The sequence below is a fragment of the Prionailurus viverrinus genome, chromosome A2 (genome assembly GCF_022837055.1).
Source record: "Prionailurus viverrinus isolate Anna chromosome A2, UM_Priviv_1.0, whole genome shotgun sequence".
NCBI lineage: Eukaryota > Metazoa > Chordata > Mammalia > Carnivora > Felidae > Prionailurus > Prionailurus viverrinus.
In genome coordinates this window covers 71,218,895-71,242,115 of record NC_062562.1, presented here as the reverse complement: position 1 = coordinate 71,242,115, position 23,221 = coordinate 71,218,895, and the positions used below count along the sequence as shown (strand labels likewise).

Here is a 23,221-nt window from a genome sequence, read left to right as displayed (position 1 = left end):
GCTGGGCAAGGCACATGGCAATGGCTGGGCATAGATAGGCACTTTGGGGTGGCTGGATGAGGTGGACAGAAGCAGCTGGGCACCCAGCGACTGGACAGGTCATATACCTGGCTTTAACAAAATTTGCCCTGTTCCCGGGGCCAAAGCTAGCAAGCTTTGAGTGAGCAAGTCCTCAGGAGAACTCCTGGGTGTGGTGCACTGCTAGCAGGTTACATAGCAAGTACAGCACCACTCCTTACCCCCACAGATGGCCTTGTGTTTATGCTGGGGGGCAGGGGAGGAAAATGACACCTGCCAACTTCTTCATTTTCAAAAAAATCCCCCAACATACTCCAAAATCAGTATGAACAGAGCTGTCTCCCATTTGTCTCTGGTGCTGCATAAACTGCCATTTTTATGTTGCCTCTCTGTGTGCAGGCTGTTGTCTCTTTAAGGGCAGCAACCCAGCTGTCACTCACCCTCCTGGCTTGCCCAGTGCTGAGTCAGCTGACTTTTAACAGTCCAGGTTCCAAGTCCCACTGATTATACAAAGCCATGGAATTCAGCCCCTCTGGTTTTCCAAGCCAAATGTTATGGGGATTAGTCTTCCCCAGTGAGCTCCCTAGTGCAAGAATCCATGTCTCTGCCCTCTCTAAGTGTGCAGCTCCCTCCCTCCTGTGGGTGGCTTCCCTTCACCTTCCTGATCTTCCTAACCTTTCAAATGCAGCTTCTTCTCTATATTTAGCTGTGCCAGCCTTTGGGTCACTCTCTAGTTATTTACTTGTATGTGGATTATATCTAGTTGTAAACGTTGGATGGGGAGAGTTCAGGGTCCTGCTCCACCATCTTCCCAAGCTCTTTGAGTAGTTCTCTATCATAACTTTTAAACTTAACTGAATATTATACTTCTGCCAGGTCTACTACCATCATGGCATACTGATGTCTCAGATACTACAGAAGCCTTGCCAATCCCTCAAGAGTGGAGGCGGAAAAAGCCAACAATTTTCTTGTTTGCTTAAGTGATACTATGACTGAAGTAAAATAACCTGTACTTTCTGGATACATTCCCCCAAAATAAAAATTACATTTGCAAACATACGTATTTATACAGGCAGAAACATCAGTTTTACTCCACTTTGTGAATGAGCTGGTACCCCTGCCCACATTGGAAAACAAATCATGTGCCAGGAAAAAGCAACCAAAATAGGGAGACTTACTTCAGGGCCACCATGGGCCTACGAGAGTTTACGATGTAAACTTCATCTTCTGGAATGGCAAGAACACTGAGTGGAGCCTAGGTTGGATTTTGACCCCTTACTTAACCCATAGTTGGACACCCTATTGTAGGATATATCTGAACAACTATACAAGACAGTTCTGTGGATCATAAATGCTGATCTGGCTGGCACATTTGAGAAGAGTAACTTATATGTGCTGACCACCTCATGTATAGTAGGCCTCACACATTATTCCATTTTCTCTGTACAACAACCATGTGTGAAACAACATATGCAACGTTGGCAATGACGTCGCTATTCTACATAAAGATTAAGGCTTGGAGAGTCTATGTAACTCGTTCTATTAATGACAGGTAAGTCAAGAATTGGACTTCTATCTATTTGATCCCACATTCCTTCTTTTTCTTTAGATTGCTTTCTTAAAGTTCTGTTACTACACACATAATTACTACAAATAAGCAATACAACTATTATAGCAGGGATTTCTGGTGTTAAAACTTTGAGATTTTTGAATGATTATTATTTTATCTAAAAAGAGTAGAGAAAGATGGAGCCACTGTTGGCTTCCTTAGATGAAGTATCTGCCATAATAACCAACAGCTCTTTCATATTACTTGGCCTTTGAACCTTGATACTTTTCTCAAAAAAGAGCAATAAAAGTTAAAAATGTGCCCATTTCTTAGTCTATATTTGAGTCTATTTTATAAGTCATGTGATATCAGGCCATGGAAAATTTGTGTTCTATATGAAGAATTAGGACCCATCAGGACACTATACCTGATCCTGTGTTAATAATAAGGCAGTGGAGTCAATTAAATGAAACTAACAGCTCATTTTTCAACAGGTCTTTTTGGAGGATCCCTACATTATATTGCACTGTAGATATAAAGATAAATAGTACGCAGTCTCCTTCTCCTGGAAAAACTTAGTGTGGGGTTAATCAAACAGATCAATTTAACATAACTGTCACCAAAATCAGAGTGATGTAGCATAGAATTTGTAAGATGAAGTGATTTTTAAAAATCCATACAACAGGGGTGCCTGGTGGCTCAGTCAGTTAAATGTTTGACTCTTGATTATGGCTCAGGTCATGATCTCATGATTAGTGAAATCGAGCCCTGCTTCAGACTCTGAACTGACAGTGGAGAGGCTGCTTGGGATTCTCTCTCTCTCTATCTCTCTCTGCCCTTCCCCCACTCATACTTTCTCTCTCTCTCTCAAAAATAAATAAATGAACCTTTTAAAAATCCATACAACACATCATTTATATATTATTGTGTGTGTTTTAACATTTGTGAGTGACTTCTCTTCACACTACATACCTAAAGAAGAAGAAATTTTACATAATTCAATTTCTTTCAACTTTGAGTAGAAAATCATTTTAAGCTATAGGAGATACTTATTTAGGTTAAATAAAAGGAAGATTCATTATTAATCAAGTTGCTAAATACTGGAACAGACAAAACACTTGCTTTAAAACAAGTTGTTTGGAAAAAAAAAACCTTTGCCAGCAGTTTAAGAAGATTAACATGCTTTGAAATTTTCCTTGAATTCTTGACACAAAATATGCACTAGTCTGTTCACCTAGCAATAGGATTCAATACAAGATTGTACATAATTTTTTTTTGGTATTTTATTTTATTTTTTTTTGATTGGATTGGCATTTTATTTTTTTTATATATATATGAAATTTATTGACAAACTGGTTTCCATACAACACCCAGTGCTCATCCCAAAAGGTGCCCTCCTCAATACCCATCACCCACCCTCCCCTCCCTCCCACCCCCCATCAACCCTCAGTTTGTTCTCAGTTTTTAACAGTCTCTTATGCTTTGGCTCTCTCCCACTCTAACCTCTTTTTTTTTTTCCTTCCCCTCCCCCATGGGTTCCTGTTAAGTTTCTCAGGATCCACATAAGAGTGAAACCATATGGTATCTGTCTTTCTCTATATGGCTTATTTCACTTAGCATCACACTGTCCAGTTCCATCCATGTTGCTACAAAAGGCCATATTTCATTTTTTCTCATTGCCACGTAGTATTCCATTGTGCATAAGATTGCACATAATTTTACTGATCTTTTTTACTTAAGGACATTGGGCTAATTTTGTTTGAAAAGGAAAGCTAGTAGTGCCTTTTCTGAATGCCTGTTATCTAAAATTTCATTGCGCCCAACTGTGCTTGAGGTGAGGCCAGTCACCCCTCCATGCTGATCTCACTGGCACCTACAAGCAGAGTACCTCACATTCTGAACTGCACTGGCCCAGTGGGGTTGTGTTGCTATATAGGCTCACTGCTTTATTCAGTGTTCCTCCATGATCCCTAACCTGCCTGTCAGGCTGAAGCAATAGTAGATCTGGGTGAGTATATCTAACAATGTGGGGACAACTGTGAGGTGCCTTGGAGAATATGGAACTAGGTTATAAGATTGTCCACCAAGAGCTTAAAAGGCAATTAACAATAATGCAAAATGACTGCAGGGAAAGAATGACTCAGGAGGGAAATGGAAAGTATTGACATATCTAAAGTATGGACATATCCACTAAAAGGTGAGCACCCAGGTTTTATCCAGGCAACGGGAGGTCTTAGCAACTACAGTTCAATGAATAAAAAAGAGTCAATATGTTGGCTGATCAAAATTTGATGAGGGGCACCCGGGTGGCTCAGTCGGTTAAGTATCTGACTTTGGCCCAGGTCGTGATCTCGCTGTCCATGAGTTTGAGCCCCGTGTTGGGCTCTGTGCTGACAGCTCAGAACCTGGAGCCTGCTTCAGATTTTATGTCTCCCTCTCCCTCTGCCCCTCTTTGCTCACACTCTGTCTCTGTCTCTCTCTCTCTATCTCAAAAATAAACATTAAAAAACTTTTTTTTAATTTGGTGAAAAATGTTTAATCTCACTACTAATCAAATACATGAAGTAAAAATGGACACTGTCTTAAACTCATATTTAATTGATAATGCTCAATATTGACAAGGTTCCCATGAAATAGTCAGAGCTACATTTTCTGGTGGAAGTGTAAAGTGCTTTTTGGAAAGCAGTTGGGCCACAAGAAGGGAGAATCCTTAAAATATTTACATCTTCTTGGGCACCTGTGTGGCTCAGTTGGGCTTCCAACTCTTAACTTAGGCTCAGGTCATGATCTCATGGTTCATGAGATCGAGCCCTGGGCTCCATGCTCAGTGTGGAGATTCTCTTTTTCTCTGCCCCTCCCCCACTTGTGTGCATACTTGTTCTCTCTCTCTCTAAAAAAAATTCACATCTTCTAAGGTGTGAATATTGTAGTATTCATCTTCTATGTCAAGAAGCCTTTCTATCTATCTATCTATCTATCTATCTAGTTAGGTTTACAAATAACAGAAACCCCAAAATAACAATGGAAAACAATATAAATGTTATCTGCAAGGGAGGCTCCAAAACATGATACTTCAGCTGGACATTACTATCTAAAATAAAATTGAAATTCTGTCATTAAGGAGGAAAGGGAGAATGGGTGTTTGGGTAGGTAACCAGCAGGTTTTGCTCCCTTATCCTAGGGAGCAAAATTGAACTTCAACATAATTTTCAAAAAGTCGTTCATTTTTAGGGAAAAGCCCAAATTTCCAAAATTACAGGAATATTTACAAATTACAAATCGATTCAATGATTCTATAAAACAAAGAATGTTATCAATAAAGGTTTGATCATTGAACCTGTTTGTTTAATGTTAATTTTTAAAAATGCAGTTTCATTGCATTATTATTTTATGACATTACATACTATTAAAATTTATACCCTCAAATTTGCATAAAAACACTCAGAGAAGAAATTTTATACTTTTCTTCATTGAGTTTAAAACTAGTAACTTCTGTAGTACCTGAGTGGCTCAGTCCATTAAGCATCGGACTCTTGATCTCAGCTCAGGTCTTGATCTCAAGATTTGAGTTCATACCCTGTATTGGACTCTGCAATGGGTGTGAAACCTACCTAAAATGAAATAAAACAAAACCAATCATCCATAATCAGATAGGATGGATGCTGAGAAGTTGAATATTGAATTTCACTTACAAAGAGTAATTTTTGCTGATACATTTTTAGAAAGACATCAGACCTTTCCATGGGGTCACATGTTGAACAAGTGTCATCAAGTGTGGCCTGCCTGGCTCATGGGAGGAGTTCAGTGGCAGTGTCCGGGGGTGTTCCTCTGGAGATGGTTATCTCTTCCTGGGTTATACCTGGCTTCTCAGTACCATTTGATTTTTGTCTTTCAGCCGAAACTAAGATCTGCTTCAAATACTACCATGGCGTGAGTGGAGCCCTGCGAGCCACCACCCCCAGTGTCACGGTCAAAAACTCTGCAGCTCCTGTAAGTCCCATCTCTTCCTCTTTGTCAGAGCTAACCCTGGTGCTTTTTCACTCCCATTTCATTCGTGTGTGTGTGTGTGTGTGTGTGTGTGTGTGTGAGTGTGTGTGATTATAGTGCTAGATTATAATAGGTAGTTCAATAGAAATTATCCAAAGGTAAACTTATTAAAATCACACCACTTTTTGTTTGAGGAATGTTAAGCTTAGATAGTGAGATGTTTCTAGTAGGCTCATGCATAATGTCTGTGAGTAACAAGTGTTTCTTTAGAATACATTGTTTTTAATTCCTTGCATTTAAGGATTTATATTTTCATATGTCTCGATTTCTTCTTAGGCCTATAAATAAATTTCTGGAATAACATTTATAATCTCAGATTGATTTTGAGCATAGAACGAGAAAATGGTAAGCCTAGAAAAGACTGGAATCTCTGGTCCTTTTTCCCTTTATATGAACGAAGAAAGTGCCTGAAGTGCCCAAGGAATGTACCTAAGCTCACACAGTTAGCTAGTTGCAGACCAGGGACTTAGGTCAAATCTTTTGTTTCTTACTCTCTGGTTTTTCTGAGTATTCTGAGAGTAGCTGCCGTTTTCTCCTAAATTACAGTCTAGTTTGTATCTCTGTGGTGCTTCTTTCCTTGGTTCTCAATACATCTACTTACAAGTGGCATTCCCTTTCCTTTTCACATGAATTAAAGATTACTCAGTGAAGGACGCTAACCAAAAACCAGTAAGGACTTTGTTGGGGTGGTATAAGTAAAAAAAAAAGTTTGTTTCTTCTGTGTGAAAAAAGAGAGACCGAGAAAACTTGAAATGAAATATGAATTACCCAGAAAGAACTTTGCCTCCAAAGGACAACATTTCACTGTTTCACAAGTCAGTTCTTCAGTGTGCAGAAGAAGAGTGAGTCGAGTGTGCCTCTGTTCAGGGAGGTGGTGCAGAGCTGGACACTGGCCAGGGAGGGGGGTCCCAGGACTCCTTGTCAGGGGATACACAGCAAGAGGGACGGTAGAAGGGGAGGGACCATCCGCACCTCTGACCCATTGTACCATTTTCCCCTACACTAACCAGGCAGATTGGAGGATGATATTGCCATATTACTGGGTAGAACAGGAAGGTAAGTATGGCAATTTGGGAAAGTATCCCCAGGTGCCACACCCTCCTCTCTGGGCCCATTGTGTGTGGGAAATCCTCAAAAGAAGGTGCCTGGGGAAACGAAAGAGGCCCTGACACAGGCCTCCAGTTGTCAAGGCAGTAGAGTCAGCTACATCGAGGCAATGAACCTAGAGCTGGGGCTGCACTGACCCAGAGGCGAGATGGGCAAAGCAGGGAGGCACAGAACACACAGCAGACCGAGAAGAAAAAAGAGGCTGGAAGTGGAGTCTGCTGACTCGGGAAAAACCTTTCAGATGCAGGCTTGGCTGCCTTTTGCCACAGCACAGCATGTCATGCAATTAGGCAGCTTCTTTCCGGATACACTGATTTCTCAGCCAGGATGGACCGTGCCCAGTGATGGACAAGCCTTTTTGGCTCAAGGCTGGAATGGGAGAAGAGCTCCTAATCTGCCTCTGCTCGGAGTACTACTGTGAGTGAGCTTGGCCAGCCCTTTAATCTTTAGGTAAGCCCTTTTTGGAGAAGGCTCTCTGGAGCATTTGGCTTCTCTGAACTCAGCCTACTGGAGACTCCAGCTGTAATCTGTTTCTCAGACCAATGCAAACTGCAATCACATCATCACAGAGATGTGCAGTATAAGCCTAAAAGAAAACAAGGTGCCAACTACCTGGAATACTGCCTGGATTGCACAGTAGACAAGTTTTACAAAATGGGATAAACTGTCAACAAACAAGTCTTTCCAGGGGCTGCCGACAAGAAACAAGGATGATGTCTGAGAAGAGGAAACATTATGTGAGCTGCTTCAACCTGCTATTTGACAGAAAAGTTCAGGAGATTGCATTGATTCTGAGTCAGCCCTGACCTCATCTTTGTTATTTAACCCGTGCTACCATTACCTGTACTTAAATATCAGACACCTTGGAATACTTGGACACGTTGCTGTCGTCCTGATGGCCATCTCCATAATGATTTTCTCACATAAATCAGTAGACACTTGAGTTGCCGCTTTTATATATATTCCACAGACAACTTTCGTTTCTCTTCTTAATCCCCACACATGTGAGCACCCAATCATAAGGCCAAGTGATGCCAAGGACAGAGAGAAGTCCTCCCGCTGCCGTGCTGGACGTCCTTTGCGTTGGGAGCATGCATCTTCCTGCAGACAGTATTTTAACATGCAGTTGGGTTTTATAATAGTTAACCTCATGGCTCTTACAGCACAGTGCACTCTTTAGAGGAGTTTCACTTGCCTTATTTTAGGTGATTCACAGCACATCTGTGAGACAGGCGGGAAGTGCCATTTTGGTTATGTGACCCTTTGGCTATCTGATGATCGAGTTGGAATGAATCTCGGTTTAGTTATTCATACAATCTAGCAGCCTTCTGGATTAAATAAGTATTTACAGTCTGGTCTAAGGCCTTGTGCACACTGTTACTAAGGGGAAATGCTATTCAAGTTTTCCAAAATCATTTTGCCGATGAACTTTGAGTATCCATTTTTAAGCGAGATCTCTGGTGCTGCACTAATCTCTTATGAAAAGTTGGCTGTCAGTGGCCGTTGTGTCATGCCCCAAGGGTCACTGAGTTAGTTGGTGACAAAACAGTATGCTGAAAGTAAAGTTTTTTGTAAAGGAGGAAAAGATGTCAAATGCCCATCTAGTATATAATCAGTGCTTTGATGTTTTGAGCACAGAAGATTCTCAGTATGTTTTCATTCTTTTTCTCACTTCCTCATTCCCCCTTATCCTTTGTCTTTGTCTCACTGAAAATTGTTGAAGTCCCAGTTATATGTTTTTTAAAGTTTATTTATTTATTTATTTTGAGAAAGAGAGAGAGAGAGAGAGAGAGAGAGAGAACAGGGGAGGGGCAGGGAGAGAGGAAGAAAGAATCCCAAGCAGGCTCCACACTGTCAGCACAGAGCCCCATGTGGGGCTCGAACTCACGAACTGTGAGATCATGACCTGAGCCAAAACCAAGAGTCGGATGCTTAACCAACTGAGCCACCGAGGTGCCCCAAGGTCCCAGTTATGAAAAGAGGTTGTCACCTGTCTTTATCTTTCCAAGGCTCTTATTTATGTATTAGTCCTAACTGTTTATCAGAAATTATGATGAGTGAAGGTATTAGAAATAATGAAATATAAGTCCTGATATTGAGAACTCATGGCTATTCCATGATGATTTATAAATACTGTTTGAAATGCCTGGTGCTGGGGTATAAAAACCCACTGGGCTGGTGTATAGAGAAGGCAGTGAGAAGATGCCTGCAGCAGCTGGGAGAGCTTCCAGAGGAAGTGGCATGCGGGCGGCATGAATGGGATTTGCCAGGCCTGGGAGGGAGTAAGGCACTGGCAGAAGGAACGGCATGTGCAGAGGCATGTGGGGGTATGAGGTGCCGCAGGCCTAGCAGGGAACAAGATCTACTGTGTGTTAGGTCTGAAGAACATACACCTTACTTAATTTTCACCATACAGCACCCTGCACTTTGTTTCTCATACTGTTTGTATGTCATTGGGAGCACCTCGCATATGCTTTCTGTTTTATTCTATTTTCTGTAAAAAATTGTGCTCACAATAAGCTCTTTCTCTCAGCACTTTTGCTACTTTTCCCTTGTGCATTACAGTCTCTTTTATAAGCCTCATGATATTTTTTTTTCTTTCCCTCTTTATACATCGAAGGACAGAAATCTCTCCATACCTACAAACTGCCAAAAGACAGGGAAGATAAATTGTCCTTAGCTCAGCACACTGGGAGTTTGCAGCTTTTCCCTTCAGGTCTGTGCCTCCACAGTAGCTTTTCAATCTGCCTTTCCCTCTTTGTGGACCAAGTGGGCATCCTCTAATGGGGACTGCTGGAGAGGAGAGAGCTCTCCCTCTGCCTGCTGGGTTCTCTATGGGAGTGAGATTCCGATGCAGCTTGTAGCTCTTCTCGATGTATGTTCAGAGTCCTGAGCACACTGCTTGCCACGCCTACTTTCCAGGACTTTCCCTGAAGAGTGTTTGTGTTTCCTTGCACCCAGCAGTGTGGAGGCCTAGGGATTGTAGCCTCTGGATGCAGAAAATAAGTAGCTGTTGGAAGAATGACTGTGGCAGGATCAGGAGGCAGGGTACAGGGAGTTGGGGAAGGGCCACCAGAGTGAGGGGCAGGCAGAGGATGTTATGCCCCCTTAACTGGGGCCTGCTGTAGATGTTTCCCAGGTTTACATTTAGACCAAGAATGTATTTTTTAAATGTTTATTCATTTATTTAGAAAGAGAGCATGTGCGGGCAGGAGAGGGGCAGAGAGAGGGAGGGAGAGAATCCCAAGCAGGCTCTGCACTGTTAGCACAGAGCCTGACATGGGGTTCAATCCCAGGACTGTGAGTTCATGACCTGAGCCTAAATCAAGAGTTGGACACTCAACCAACCGAGCCACCCAGGCACCCCGACCAAGATTGTATTTCTTACTCAGTCTTAATCAAAATTTTAATTTGTGGAAATTCCATCAGAATTTTGTTATTGGATTGTTATTGGATTGTTCATATCCTTAATTCGCATTGCTATTGTCTAGCTACCTGTTAGTGTTTTCAATGAGAGATTGGAAGTGAATATATCCATTTCTGCTCCTTCTTCTATCACTGTTTTTAAAATTTTTATTTAATTTATTTTTTAAATTTATATCCCAGTTAGTTAGCATATAGTGCAACAATGATTTCAGAAGTAGATTCCTTAATGCCCCTTAACCCATTTAGTCCATTCCCCCTCTCACAACCCCTCCAGTAACTCTCCATATTTAAGAGTCTTTTATGTTTCTTCCCCTTCCCTGTTTTTATATTATTTTTGCTTCCCTTTCCTTATGTTCATCTCTTTAGTATCTTAAAGTCCTCATATGAGTGAAGTCATATGATATTTGTATTTCTCTGACTGACCAATTTCACTTAGCATAATACCCTCTAGTTCCATCCACATAGTTACAAATGGCAAGATTTCATCCTTTTACATTGCTGAGTAATACTCCATCGTGCATATATACCACATCTTCTTTATCCACTCATCAATCGATGGACATTTGGGCTCTTTCCATACTTTGGCTATTGTTGATAGTGCTTCTGTAAACATTGGGGTGCATGTGCCCCTTCAAAACAGCATACCTGTATCCCTTGGATAAATACATAGTAGTGAAATTTCTGGGCCATAGAGTAGTTCTATTTTTAATTTTTTGAGGGACCTCCATACTATTTTCCAGAGTGACTGCACCAGTTTGCATTCCCAACAGCAGTGCAAAAGAGATCCTCTTTCTTGCATCCTCACCAACATCTGTTGTCACCTGAGTTGTTAATGTTAGCCATTGTGACAGGTGTAAGGTGGTATCTCATGATGGTTTTGATTTGTATTTCCCTGATGATGAGTGAAGTTGAGCATTTTTTCATGTGTTGGTTGGCCATCTGTATGTCTTCTTTGGAGAAGTGTCTATTCGTGTCTTTTGCCCATTTCTTCACTGGATTATTTGTTTTTTGGGTGTTGAGTTTGATAAGTTCTTTATAGATTTTGGATACTAACCCTTTATCTGATATGTCGTTTGCAAATATCTTCTCCCATTCCATTGGTTGCCTTTTAGTTTTGCTGATTGTTTCCTTCATTGTGCAGAAGCTTTTTATTTTGATGATGTCCCAATAATTCATTTTTGCTTTGGTTTCCCTTGCTTCTGGAGACATGTTAAGAAGTTGCTGCAGCCAGGGTCAAAGAGGTTTTTGCCTGCTTTCTCCTCAAGGATTTTGATGGCTTCCTGTCTTACGTTTAGGTCTTCCATCCATTTTGAGTTTATTTTTGTGTATGGTGTAAGAAAGTGGCCCAGGTTCATTTTTTCCATGTCGCTGTAGAGCTTTCCCAGAACTACTTGCTGAAGAGACTCTTTCTTCCATTGGATATTCTTTCCTGCTTTATCAATGATTAGTTGGCCATACGTTTGTGGGTCCATTTCTCTCTTCAATTGATCTGAGTGTCTATTCTTGTGTCAGTACCATACTGTCTTGATGATTACAGCTTTGTAATACAGCTTGAAGTCCGGGATTGTGATGCCTCCTGCTTTGGTTTTCTTTTTCAAGATTGCTTTGGCTATTCAAGGTCTTTTCTGGTTCCATCCAACTTTTAGGATTGTTTTTTCTAGCTCTGTGAAGAATGCTGGTGTTATTTTGATAGAGATTGCATTGAATATGTACATTGCTATGGGTAGTACCGACATTTTAACAATATTTGTTCTTCCTATCCAGGAGCATGGAATCTTTTTCCATTTTTTTGTGTCTTCTTCAATTTCTTTCATAAGCTTTCTATAGTTTTCAGCGTATAGATTTTTCACCTCTTTGGTTAGATTTATTCCTAGGTATTTTATGGTTTTTTTGTGCAACTGTAAATGGGATCGATTCCTTGATTTCTCTTTCTGTCACTTTATTGTTGGTGTATAGGAATGCAACCGATTTCTGTGCATTGGTTTTATGTCCTGCAACTTTGCTGAATTCATGAATCAATTCTAGCAGTTTTTTGGTGGAATCTTTTGGGTTTTCTATATAGAGTATCATGTCATCTGTGAAGAGTGAAAGTTTGACCTCCTCTTGGCCGATTTGGATGCCTCTTATTTCTTTGTGTTGTCTGATTGCAGAGGCTAAGACTTCCAATAGTATGTTGAATAACAGCCCATTCATTCTTTAGTAGGATGATCTTTAGTCTCCAAGTATTTATTTTCTTTCCACATTTTTTCTTGTGGTTGATTTCAAGTTTCATAGTTTTGTGATCTGAAAATATGCACGGTATGATCTCAATCTTTTTGTGCTTGTTGAAGGCTGATTTGTGTCCCAGTATGTGACCTATTCTGGACAACGTTCCATGTGGACTGGATAATAACATATATTCTGCTGCTTTAGGATGAAATGTTCTGAATATATCTGTTAAGTCCATCTGGTCCAGGGTCCAGTGTGTCATTCAAAGCCATTGTTTCCTTGTTGATTTTCTGTTTAGATGATCTGTCCATTGCTGTAAGTGGGGTGTGGAAGTCCTCTACTATTATGGTATTATTATCAGTGAGTTTCTTTATGTTTGTGATTAATTGATTTATATATTAGGGTGTGACACATTCAGAGCATAAATGTTTACAATTGTTAGGTCTTCTTGGTGGATAGACCCCTTAATTATGGTATAATGCCCTCCTTCATCTCTTGCTACAGTCTTTACTTTAAAGTCTAGATAGTCTGATATAAGTATGGCTACTCCAGCTTTCTTTTGTTGACCATTAGCATGATAGATGGTTCCATCCCTTTACTTTCAATCTGAAGGTGTCTTTAGGTCTAAAGTGGGTCTCTCATAAAGAACATATAGATGGATCTTGCTTTCTTATCCATTCTGTTACCCTATGTCTTTTGATTGGAGCATTTAGTCCATTGATGTTTAGAGTGAGTACTGAAAGATATGAGTTTATTGCCATTATGTTTCTTGTAGCGTTGGAGTTTCTGGTGGGGTTCTCTGGTCCTTTCTAGTCTTTGTTGCTTTTGGTATTCTTCTTCTTCTTCTTCTTCTTCTTCTTCTTCTTCTTCTTCTTTTTTCATCCGTTCTCCCCTCAGAGAGTCCCCCTTAAAATTTCCTGAAGGGCTGGTTCAGTGGTCACGAACTCCTTTAATTTTATTTGTCTGGGAAACTTTTGATCTCTTTTTCTATTTTGAATGAGAGTCTTGCTGGATGAAGAATTCTTGGCTGCATATTTTTCTGATTCAGCACATTGAACATATCCTGCCACTCCTTTCTGGCCTGTCAAGTTTCTGTGGATAGGTCTGCTGCAAACCTGATCTGTCTTCCCTTGTAGATTAAGGACTTTTTCCCCCCTTACTGCTTTCATGATTCTTTCCTTGCGTGAGTATTTTGTGAATTTGACTATGATATGCCTTGTTGATTGTACATTTTTGTTGAATCTTATTGGAGTCCTCTGTACTTCCTGGATTTTTATGTCAGTGTCTTTCCCCAGGTTAGGAAAGTTTTTCACTATGATTTGCTCACATAACAGTTCTACCCCTTTTTCTCTTTTTTCATCTTCTGGGGCCCTATGATTCTGATGTTGTTCCTTTTTAATGAGTCACTGATTTCTCTAATTCTTAAATTGTGCTGTTTTGCCTTAGTCTCCCTCTTTTTTTCTGCTTCATTATTCTCCATAAGTTTGTCTTCTGTATCACTGACTCACTGCTCTGCCTCATCCATCCTTGCTACTGTGGCATCCATTCGATATTGCAGCTATTATAACATTTTTTATTTCATCCTGAGTAGTTTTTACTTCTTTATCCCCACAGAGAGGGATTCTAATCTATTTTCAACCCCAGCTAGTTCTCTTATTATCGTGATTCTAAATTCTGGTTCAGACATCTTGCTTGTATCTGTGTTGATTAAGTCCCTGACTGTCATTTCTTCCTGCTCTTTCTTTTGGTGTGAATTCCTTCATTTCATCAGTTTGAAGGAAGAAAAGGAATTAATAAGGTAAAAAAATTAAAATTAAAAAATTAAAAACAACACATACAAAAAAAATCAAATAAATGATGCTAGATCCTAGGTGTGTTTTGGTCTGGTTACTGAAAGGAGCTTGATAGATTAGAGGAAAAAAGGGGAGGGGGAGGAAAAAAAAGAAAAACAAGAAAAAACTTTAAAAAAGGAAAACACTTGAAAATTCCAGAAAATGAATACAGTGAAATAGAATAAAATGAAATGATGGAAACAAAATAGACTTTGAAAAATTTACAAAAAAGTAAAAAATATAGTACAAAAAATAAATAAAAATATTGTTAATAAAAATTGAAAATACAAAAGAAAAGAAATGAAAAAGAAAAAAAGAAAATTGAATAGATGGATCAGTGAACAGACTGAAATACTATTGTATTTACATCATTTTTCCCTAGAAGTCAAACTATGAAGCACTTTATAGTCCATAAACTAAGCAGGCAGAGAGATTTTTGGTGTTCCTGAAGAGCAAGATTGGCACAGTTGGGCGGGGCTTAGTGTAATGGCTCCGTTCTCCACTAGATGGTGTTGTTTAGCTTACTGGGGTGGACTGTTGTATATGCACATGTGCAAGAGGGGTGAAAACGGCATCACCCAGCTACCCAGTCTCTAGTATCAGAACTCTGTGCTCTCCCCAACCAGCAATCCTGCACCTGTTCTTTGTCTCTGGCTTCCGTCCACTCCCCACTTTTACACTGTCTGTGACCAAGCTGTCAGGTTGCCAGGTGGCACCTCCCTCCTGAGTTTTATCTCAGATGTGGCTGTATTTCCCAACCCCTCACTTCTGAGGGACTATAGCTTTGACCCACTCAGATCCTCTGGGGGATGGTCTCACCAAGCAATGGCCAGGTGCCAGCTGCACCCAGGAATGTTTGCAGGACCGTGCTGCCACCAATGCCCAGAAACTGTGGCTGGGTGCCAGCTCACCCCAGAAAATGTTCATGCAATCATGTAGCAGCAGCATTTCAGGAAATGGAAAATCACAACACACATCTGGCACCAGGCTTCACCCTTAAAAACCTTGTTCCAGCACCAGCAAATGTAGTTGTTCTTTGGAGTCTGCTGGGACTGGGTGGCCACACAGCTTCTACCAAATGTCCGTCCAGCAGTGGAACCGCTTCTCCTTGTGTGGCCTGTGGACCACCTGGACCCCACTCTGCTCCAGAGGATTCACCCTTCCCACCAGAGCACCACCAGATACTGAGCTGCAGAGTTTAAGACTCTGTGCTCCCCCTGTTTTCAGGGTCTTAATAGAATTTAAGCCTTCTCCTTTCTCCTTTCTCTCTTCCTTGTTCAGTCTCTGTGGCTGTTTCCATTTTTCCACTTTCTTTCCAGCTGCTTTTGGGGGGGTGCTTTTCCCACACTCTCCCCCCATCTCTGTCCTCTCTCTGCAAACAAAAACTGCTCCCTTCCCTCCACGGCTTCTCTCTCCCCCACTTCACTTCTCTGCGCCACATACCTGCTGAGTTCTATGGTTCAGGTTGTGCAGATTGTTGTATTAATCCTCAGATAAGTTTTCTAGGTGTGCAGTATGGTTTAGTGTTGGTCTGGCTGTATTTCATGGACACAAGATGCAAAAAAACTTCCATGCTATTCCGCCATCTTGGCTCCTCCCCTTCTTCTATCACTTTGATCCAGTGTCTCTGCAACCAAGATTTTGATAACAATTGAACAGCAGAAAGTCCAAAGCAAAGTTCTCTGCCACAACACTGAAATGTATTTCCTTAAGTTCATGTTCACAGATTTATTTGCTTTGTCAGATTCCTAAAGAGTTCACATTCTCCTATTTGAAAAAAAAAACAACTCAGTAGGCCATTTCCCTGGGAATGTAGGGTAAGTTAGTACTCTAAAAATAAGATCAGGTTGAGATTTTCCTTCATAGACAGTCTGGGTCTTCTGCAATGAACAAACAAGTCAAAAGCACCCAAAGCCTAAGTCATTAAACTTGGTTCTAGTAATATTTGTCTTGGGAATTTTAAAAGCAGATTTTTCAGAAAAATATTTTAAATCATTAAAAATAACTATAGAACAATTCCTTTCAAGTTACCAAACCTCCTGGCCAAATAGTTGCAAAATTAACTCATAGGCAACTGACTGGTGAGACCAACTGTCAAGAACTGTTAGACATAAACTGATAATCTGGAAAGCATGTTGGTGTTATAGTAAATGATCTTGTGGTTTATGTGTGGCAGAGATTAAGTGGCAAGCCTAGGTGCTGATTGAAATCATTGTGATAAGCATCAATTGCAATGTATCATCAGTTCGGGGTGAAGGTCTCCCAGCTTACCAAAGGGCCCCCTTCATCCTGTGTGTCCACTTGGAGTCTCAGCTTCACCTTTAAAGTACCAAAAAAATTAATGGAGGAGCACATAGTTTATCCTCCCTTGTTAACTGGGATGGACAGCACTGCTCTACTGGAGAGGTCTTGGCATTGGATCTGGGAAAGACTGGGCAGAGGATCTCACAGTGCCCAGGCACAGGCAGCCTTGAGCAAATCTTAGGATGGAAAGAAACAGGGCCTTCTGAGGATTTAGTCAGAATTGAGTCCTTTATGATCTCACTAGACTTGTGCCCTGCAATCATATTCTTAAATCTGCCCTCTTTTCCAGTTGTGGTTCTGGAAACCTGGCCCCATGGCATTTTGAGAAGATGACATGATGTTTATTTTATGACTTGTATTTTAATAATAGCCATAGGATCCTTTGAAAATTAATTGTTTTGTTTGTTTTCTCACTAACACATTCATAATTTATTTTTGTAGCATTTCACCAGTAGCTATCCAACCAGGCACTAAAAGAGAACTTCATCAATAATCCTATGATGAAATGCAATTCCAAGACTTAGTTCCTAATAGTCTGAAAATCAGTTTCTAAATGAAAGAATCTCAGTTATGCTAGAAGGGCAAGAAGCCTGAATTAGACTTACAGTATTCTAATCTTTCATTTCTTTCTTTCATATATATGCCTGTTAGCCTTTGTTTAGGAGACAGCTTAAGAAAACATTTTGATTTGTATAGTCTATAAATTAAATGCTACTGATAAAAGAGAATAAATGTAAACTTGAGGGCTCCAGCTAAAACCACACACATGATTTATTTACATGCAAAGGATCAGTGTTACCCAGACATTTACTAGTGAGCTATAGAATGATTTTATAAGGGGGTATTTTACAGGATTTCCTGACTATTTTAACTTTAAAGTCTATCTCTATTCCACAAAGTCTAGGGTGCACTGGGAAAGGAGTTTCTCAGGGGAATAGGGAGAAGTTGATGGTCAGATGTTTTTTAAACTTTTGACTCACTGAGCCCATTTGATGGTTAGATATTGGCATAACATATCGTTTGTTTTCTATTTTTTCTTTTATAAAAATTTTTTAATGTTTATTTTTGAGAGAGAGAGAGAGTCAGAGCGTGAGCAAGGGAAGGGAAGAGAGAGAGGAAGACACAGAATCTGAAGCAGGATCCAGGCTCTGAGCTGTCAGAGCAGAGCCCGACATGGGGCTTGAACTCATGAACTGTGAGATGACTTGAGCTGAAGTCATATGCTTAACCGACTGAGCCACCCAAGCACCAAACGCAGCAGAACATTTAGACATTTGTGTTTTGGGTAGCACATTAGATGGACTCCTTCTTTTAGAAGAAAAATATCAGTAAGAGAGGTCACAGCCACATGAAGCATCTTCTTTCAGAGAATTTGCCTACACCCTGCCCACCTTTGTACCTCTGTAAAAGGCACCCTGGGAGCACCTGGGTGGCTCAGTCAGTTGAGCATCTGACTTTGCCTCAGGTCATGATCTCACAGTTTGTGGGTTTGAGCCCCACATCAGGCTCTGTGCTGACAGCTCAGAGCCTGAAACCTGCTTCAGATTCTGTGTCTCCCTCTTTCTCTGCTCCCTCCCTGCTCACACACTGTGTCTATCTCTCTCAAAAATAAATAAACATTAAAAAAATTAAAAGGCACCCTGAAAGTTTAGATTCCATTTTGGCCCAATATTAAGAAATTTGTTGTGTTTCAGGGGGAAAGGCTCAGAGCTTATTGTAAAGTGGAACTTTGGGGTCTTGAGTCTGGAGGTGGTGTTTCCTGATAATGTTCCTCTACCAGCTTTGTTTCAGCTACATTTGCATAGGGTTCATTTTCATCCTTCTTTCCTGGGATGTAGAAAGCAAAATGCCAAATAATATTCTGTGATTACCAATAGTTAATTCCAAATCATCTCTTCAATTTTCATTTTCCATAGAAACCACATTTTAAAATACCTAGACACATATCACTAGTGCAAAGTGGAGATCCTCTGTATGTTTGTAAGAGCCATGTACTTACACTGGGATCGGGATATCTGTGAAGCCCTGATGTTATATGAATGTGTTCATGCATGTCCTAAGGAGTGGATCCAAGGCAGATTCTGAACAGGGAGTGGATCTTGTTCAGATTCTGAACAGGGTTCATGGTCCCAGAAAGCTTATGTGCCACTGGTGGAGAAAACACCAATGTCATTCTTTGCTGATATACAGACCTAATTTGTCAGGCTTTTTGCTATTAAAAGTCTACTTTTGCCTTTATTGGAGTAAACACCGTAGTCTATGGCAACCCTACATAAAGCAAGGAGTGTTCTTAATGAAAGGAACCAGATAGTAAGTATCTAGATAAGAGACCCAGACCTAGAAAAGAGATGACTCTAGACATGAATATATCCAGTGAGCCTGATACAGGAGGACATGAAAATTAAATGAAGCCTTCTTAATCAGAAGGCTTTTTATTCTTACTTTGCAACAGGATACAAATGCTGACTTCCCAAGGATTAGAGGCCAGGAGCTTGGCACAGAGTCAACAAATTAAAAAGTATTGTTCTTTCCAAAACAAGCAAAATGGATGAATTCATAGGTGAAGTCTTTCAAATGACGGAGGCATAAATAAATCTGGTACAATTTAAACATTCTAGAGTAAAAAGAAAGAAAAATCTTCTAAATTATTTCTTTATCCACCGTAGATATCATTGAAACTAGAACAGCCAAAGTTAGCACTAAAATAGAAAATGATAGGTCAATCTTGTTGGTGAATGTAAATATAAAAACCTAAAGTTAAATATTGGCAAATAGATTTCAAAAGTACAAGAAAATAGAACATTACACCCAGGTTGTAAGGTTGCCTCAATATTCAGGAAGTTATTACAATAAACTATATTAATAGACAACCATATCATCCTCTCCATAGATCCAAAAAACAACATCTATCTGATAATTCTTTCTATTAGTAATCCCACTGGCTTCTACTTTCATAACAATGCCAAGTATTAGTGGTATTACTAGTGATATTACTAACAATCTCTTTGTCTTGTTCCCAATTTTAGTGAAACCATTTCTAGTAGTTCCCCAGTAAACATGGGTAAGAAATGAAGATTCAATATTGGGAAGAGAAATGAAATTATCACCACTTATAAATAACCTTATTATATGACCCAAACTAATTGATTGAAACTCTTAGAAACAATAAACTATTTCTAATATGTAAGCATTGATAACTCTACTATAAGCAAAAAAAAAACCACACCCAATTAGAAAACATAATGGCAAAAATGTTTCATTTTTAGATTAACCAAGAAAAATAAAATATCTTAATAACAAATGTGCAGGACCATGATCTCAAAGTGATGTCTGCACTCACATGTTCATTGCATCATTATTCACAATAGCCAAGATATGGAAGCAACCTAAGTGTCTGTCAATGGATGAATGGATGAAGACAATGTGATACAGACACACACACACACACACACGGGTCTTATTCAGCCATGAGAAAAAAGGAAATCCTGCCATTTGTGACAGCATAGATGGACCTTGAAGGCATCATGCTAGTAAAATTAGTCAGATAGAGAAAGACAAATACTGTATGATCTCATATGTGGAATCTAAAAAAGTTGAACTCACACAATGTTATTTGTCTATTATACTCAATAAGGGTAGAAAAATTGCGCAGGACCAATTTAATGAAAAATTTACAACTATTGAAAGATGTAGAAGATTTGAATATATGCCAAGATCAACTGTAAATTAATCTGTAAATTAATCTATAAATTCAAAACAACTTCAATTAAAATATAAATAGGATGCTTTTGACAGCAGAGTAACCCTGGTCTTGTCAGAACCAATATGTGAGAAAAGTTATAATGGTTTTGGAAAATGAAAGTAATGAGGAAAGATTAGCTTGCCAGGAATTGAAATGTGCAATGAAGCTATAATAATTAAAATAGTTGATGAAGAAAGAGACTAGTAGAACAATGGAAAAGAAGAGAGTAAGGAAATAGGCCCCAGGTTATTGGCAACTTTAACAGTTAAGATAGTATTTAAAATCAGTGTTAAAGACATTTTAAGAGACACTTAAGGAGATACTTAAAGATAGAAAGCAAACTGAGGGTTGATGGAGGGAAGTGGGTGGGGGGTGGGCCAGATGGGTGATGGGTATTAAGGAGGGCACTTGTGATGAGCACTGGGTGTTGTATATAAGTGATGAATCACTGAATTCTACTCCTGAAACCAATATTGCACTGTATGTTAACTAAATAAAATTTAAACAAAAATAAAATAAAATCAGTGTGCAAGAGATTTTACCATATACAGTATTATGGCAACAAAGCAAACGATTGAAAAATATATATATACACTAATCCCTCTTATTATTCCTAATTCCTTATGTAAAAATGGATAGAAGTTTTCAATATTAAAAAAAAACATAAAACTTCTGGTAAGAAAGCATGGATAAACAATTTAAAATCCTGGAGAGGAATAGTTCTTTCTAATCAGAACACAAAACCCAAAGCCATAAAGGGAAAGTACCAATAAATTTCATTAGATACAATTTAAAAAATTTGAATGGAGAAAAACTCTAACAAGTAAAAAGTAGAAAATAAAAAGAAGAAAGGAAACTGATGAAAAAAAATCAGGCAAAAAGCCAACTTCCTTAATTTACATAGAACTTATATTGTTTATTTACATTTATATTGTTAATTATATATTTATATTGTTAGAGAAAATACAATCAAATCAAACCATTTTAGAAGCAAGCAAAGAACCTGAAGTCAGTTTTTAGGAGGAAAAAGTATCATTGCCAATAAACACATGAAAAGACGCTCCATCAAAAGAATGTAAAAACAGCCACACTGGGAGAAAATATTTGGAAAAGATATATCTGATAAAGAACTGTTATCCAAAATATTCGAATAACTCTTAAAATCAGCAATAAGAAAATGAACAACCCAATTTAAAAATGGGCTACAGATCTGAATAGACATCTGACCAAAGAAGATATACAGATGGCAAATATACACATGAAAAAATGCTCCACATCATATGTCCACAGGGAAATGCAAATTAAACCAAGGAGATACCACTGTACACCTATCAGAATGGCTAAAATCTAGACCCTGACAACACAGAATGCCGACAAGGATGTAGAGTAATAAAAATTCTCATTCATTGCTGGTGGGAGGGCCAACTGGAAGTTTGGAAGACAGTTTGGTAGTCTCTTACAAAACCAAATATACTCTTACCATATGATCCAGTGATCACCCTCCTAGTGTTTACCCAAAAAGTTGAAAACTTAAGTCCATACAAAAACCTACACACAGATGTTTATTGTATATTTATTCATAATTGCCAAAACTTGGAAGCAACCATGATGTCTTTCATTTGGTGGGTGGATAAATAAACTATGGTACATCCAGACTATAGAATATTATTATGAGCTATCATGCTATGGAAAAACATGGAGGAATCTTAAATACATATTACTAAGTGAAAAAAGCCAATCTGTAAATGTCAAATACTGTATGACTCCAAATATACAGTATTCTGGAAAAGACAAAAACATAGAGACAGTAAAAAGATGAATGGTTGCCAAGGCTGGTGGGGAAGGAGGGATGAACAGAAGGGACACAGAGGATTTTGAGGGCAATGAAAGTAATCTATACAATATTATAATGGTGGGTACATACATGTTATTATACATTTGTTCAAACCCATAAAATATACACCACCAAGAGGAGCCCCAATGTAAACCAGGGACTTTGGGTAATAATGACTTAAGCGTGTAGGTTCATACATTGTAACAAAGTTGGAAGATGTTGGTAATGGGGGAGGATGCATGTGAGTAGGGGCACACTGTACTTCCTTCTCAGGTTTTCTATGAACCTAAAACTGCTCTTAAAAAAACGTCAATTTAAAAAAAGAGATGTTCTGATAAGAAAGCAAAAATTAAAAAGGTTAATGGTACTCAGAAATGATGAGGGTTTGTAAAAAATATGTGTACACTACTCCGTCCATTTTCCTCATCAGACATGTTGCAAAATACCTTTGAGATAGACATACAATAACATTCATTGCTGCATTGAAGGAAAAGCAACAATAGGAAAAACCAAGAGTCCATAGTTGGGAGACAGGATGATACATCCCAAGGGGAAAAGATTGGGAGCATCTGATTGTGATTATGGGGAAAGTTTTATTAAGTGAAAAACCAAGGCATAGAACAGTGTTTTTAATATTACCCTATTTATGTAATTTTTTATTGATAGTTAAAAAGATAAATACAAAATTATTTTCAGGAAAAGATAATAAATGAATAACAGTGGTGACCTTTGAGGATTTTACCTGTTTATATTTTCCAACAATGGATTCCTTCCCTTTTTTCCTGTTTATATTCCCTAACAATAGATTACTTTTTTAAAAAGCAGCAGGAGTCATCAAAATAGGGAGATTGTGAAATTTTGTGTTTTCATCATAGTTGTTTTGCCATTTTAAAATCAATATTTTTTTTTAACAAAAAGGCCAATTGCATCAAAGAAAAAAAATGTTCCCTTTCCTCCCTTCCCATTTTCTTTCCAAGACTAGGATGGCTAAATCTGGATACTGAAACATTTGTAGTGTCACAATTTAATCCATGATGTGAAGGGAAGGAATATCTCCCAGCAGATGTTAACATAAGAGCACTAAAACCACCTGCCTTTTCCACAGCTGGAAGCAGATGTCCACTGCCCACTTTAGTTTGCCCTACTCCCCCCAC

The 23,221-nt window shown here is 39.1% G+C and overlaps 1 protein-coding gene across 1 annotated transcript in view; it reads left to right on the top strand.

Annotated features, from left to right (window-relative positions):
* HECW1 (HECT, C2 and WW domain containing E3 ubiquitin protein ligase 1) overlaps positions 1-23,221 on the top strand; it is a 409,193-nt gene that overhangs the window by 206,025 nt on the left and 179,947 nt on the right. The window contains exon 8 of the mRNA XM_047850881.1: positions 5,463-5,557. Within this exon, the coding sequence (XP_047706837.1) occupies positions 5,463-5,557 (95 nt within the window). The remainder of the gene's footprint in view (positions 1-5,462; positions 5,558-23,221) is intronic.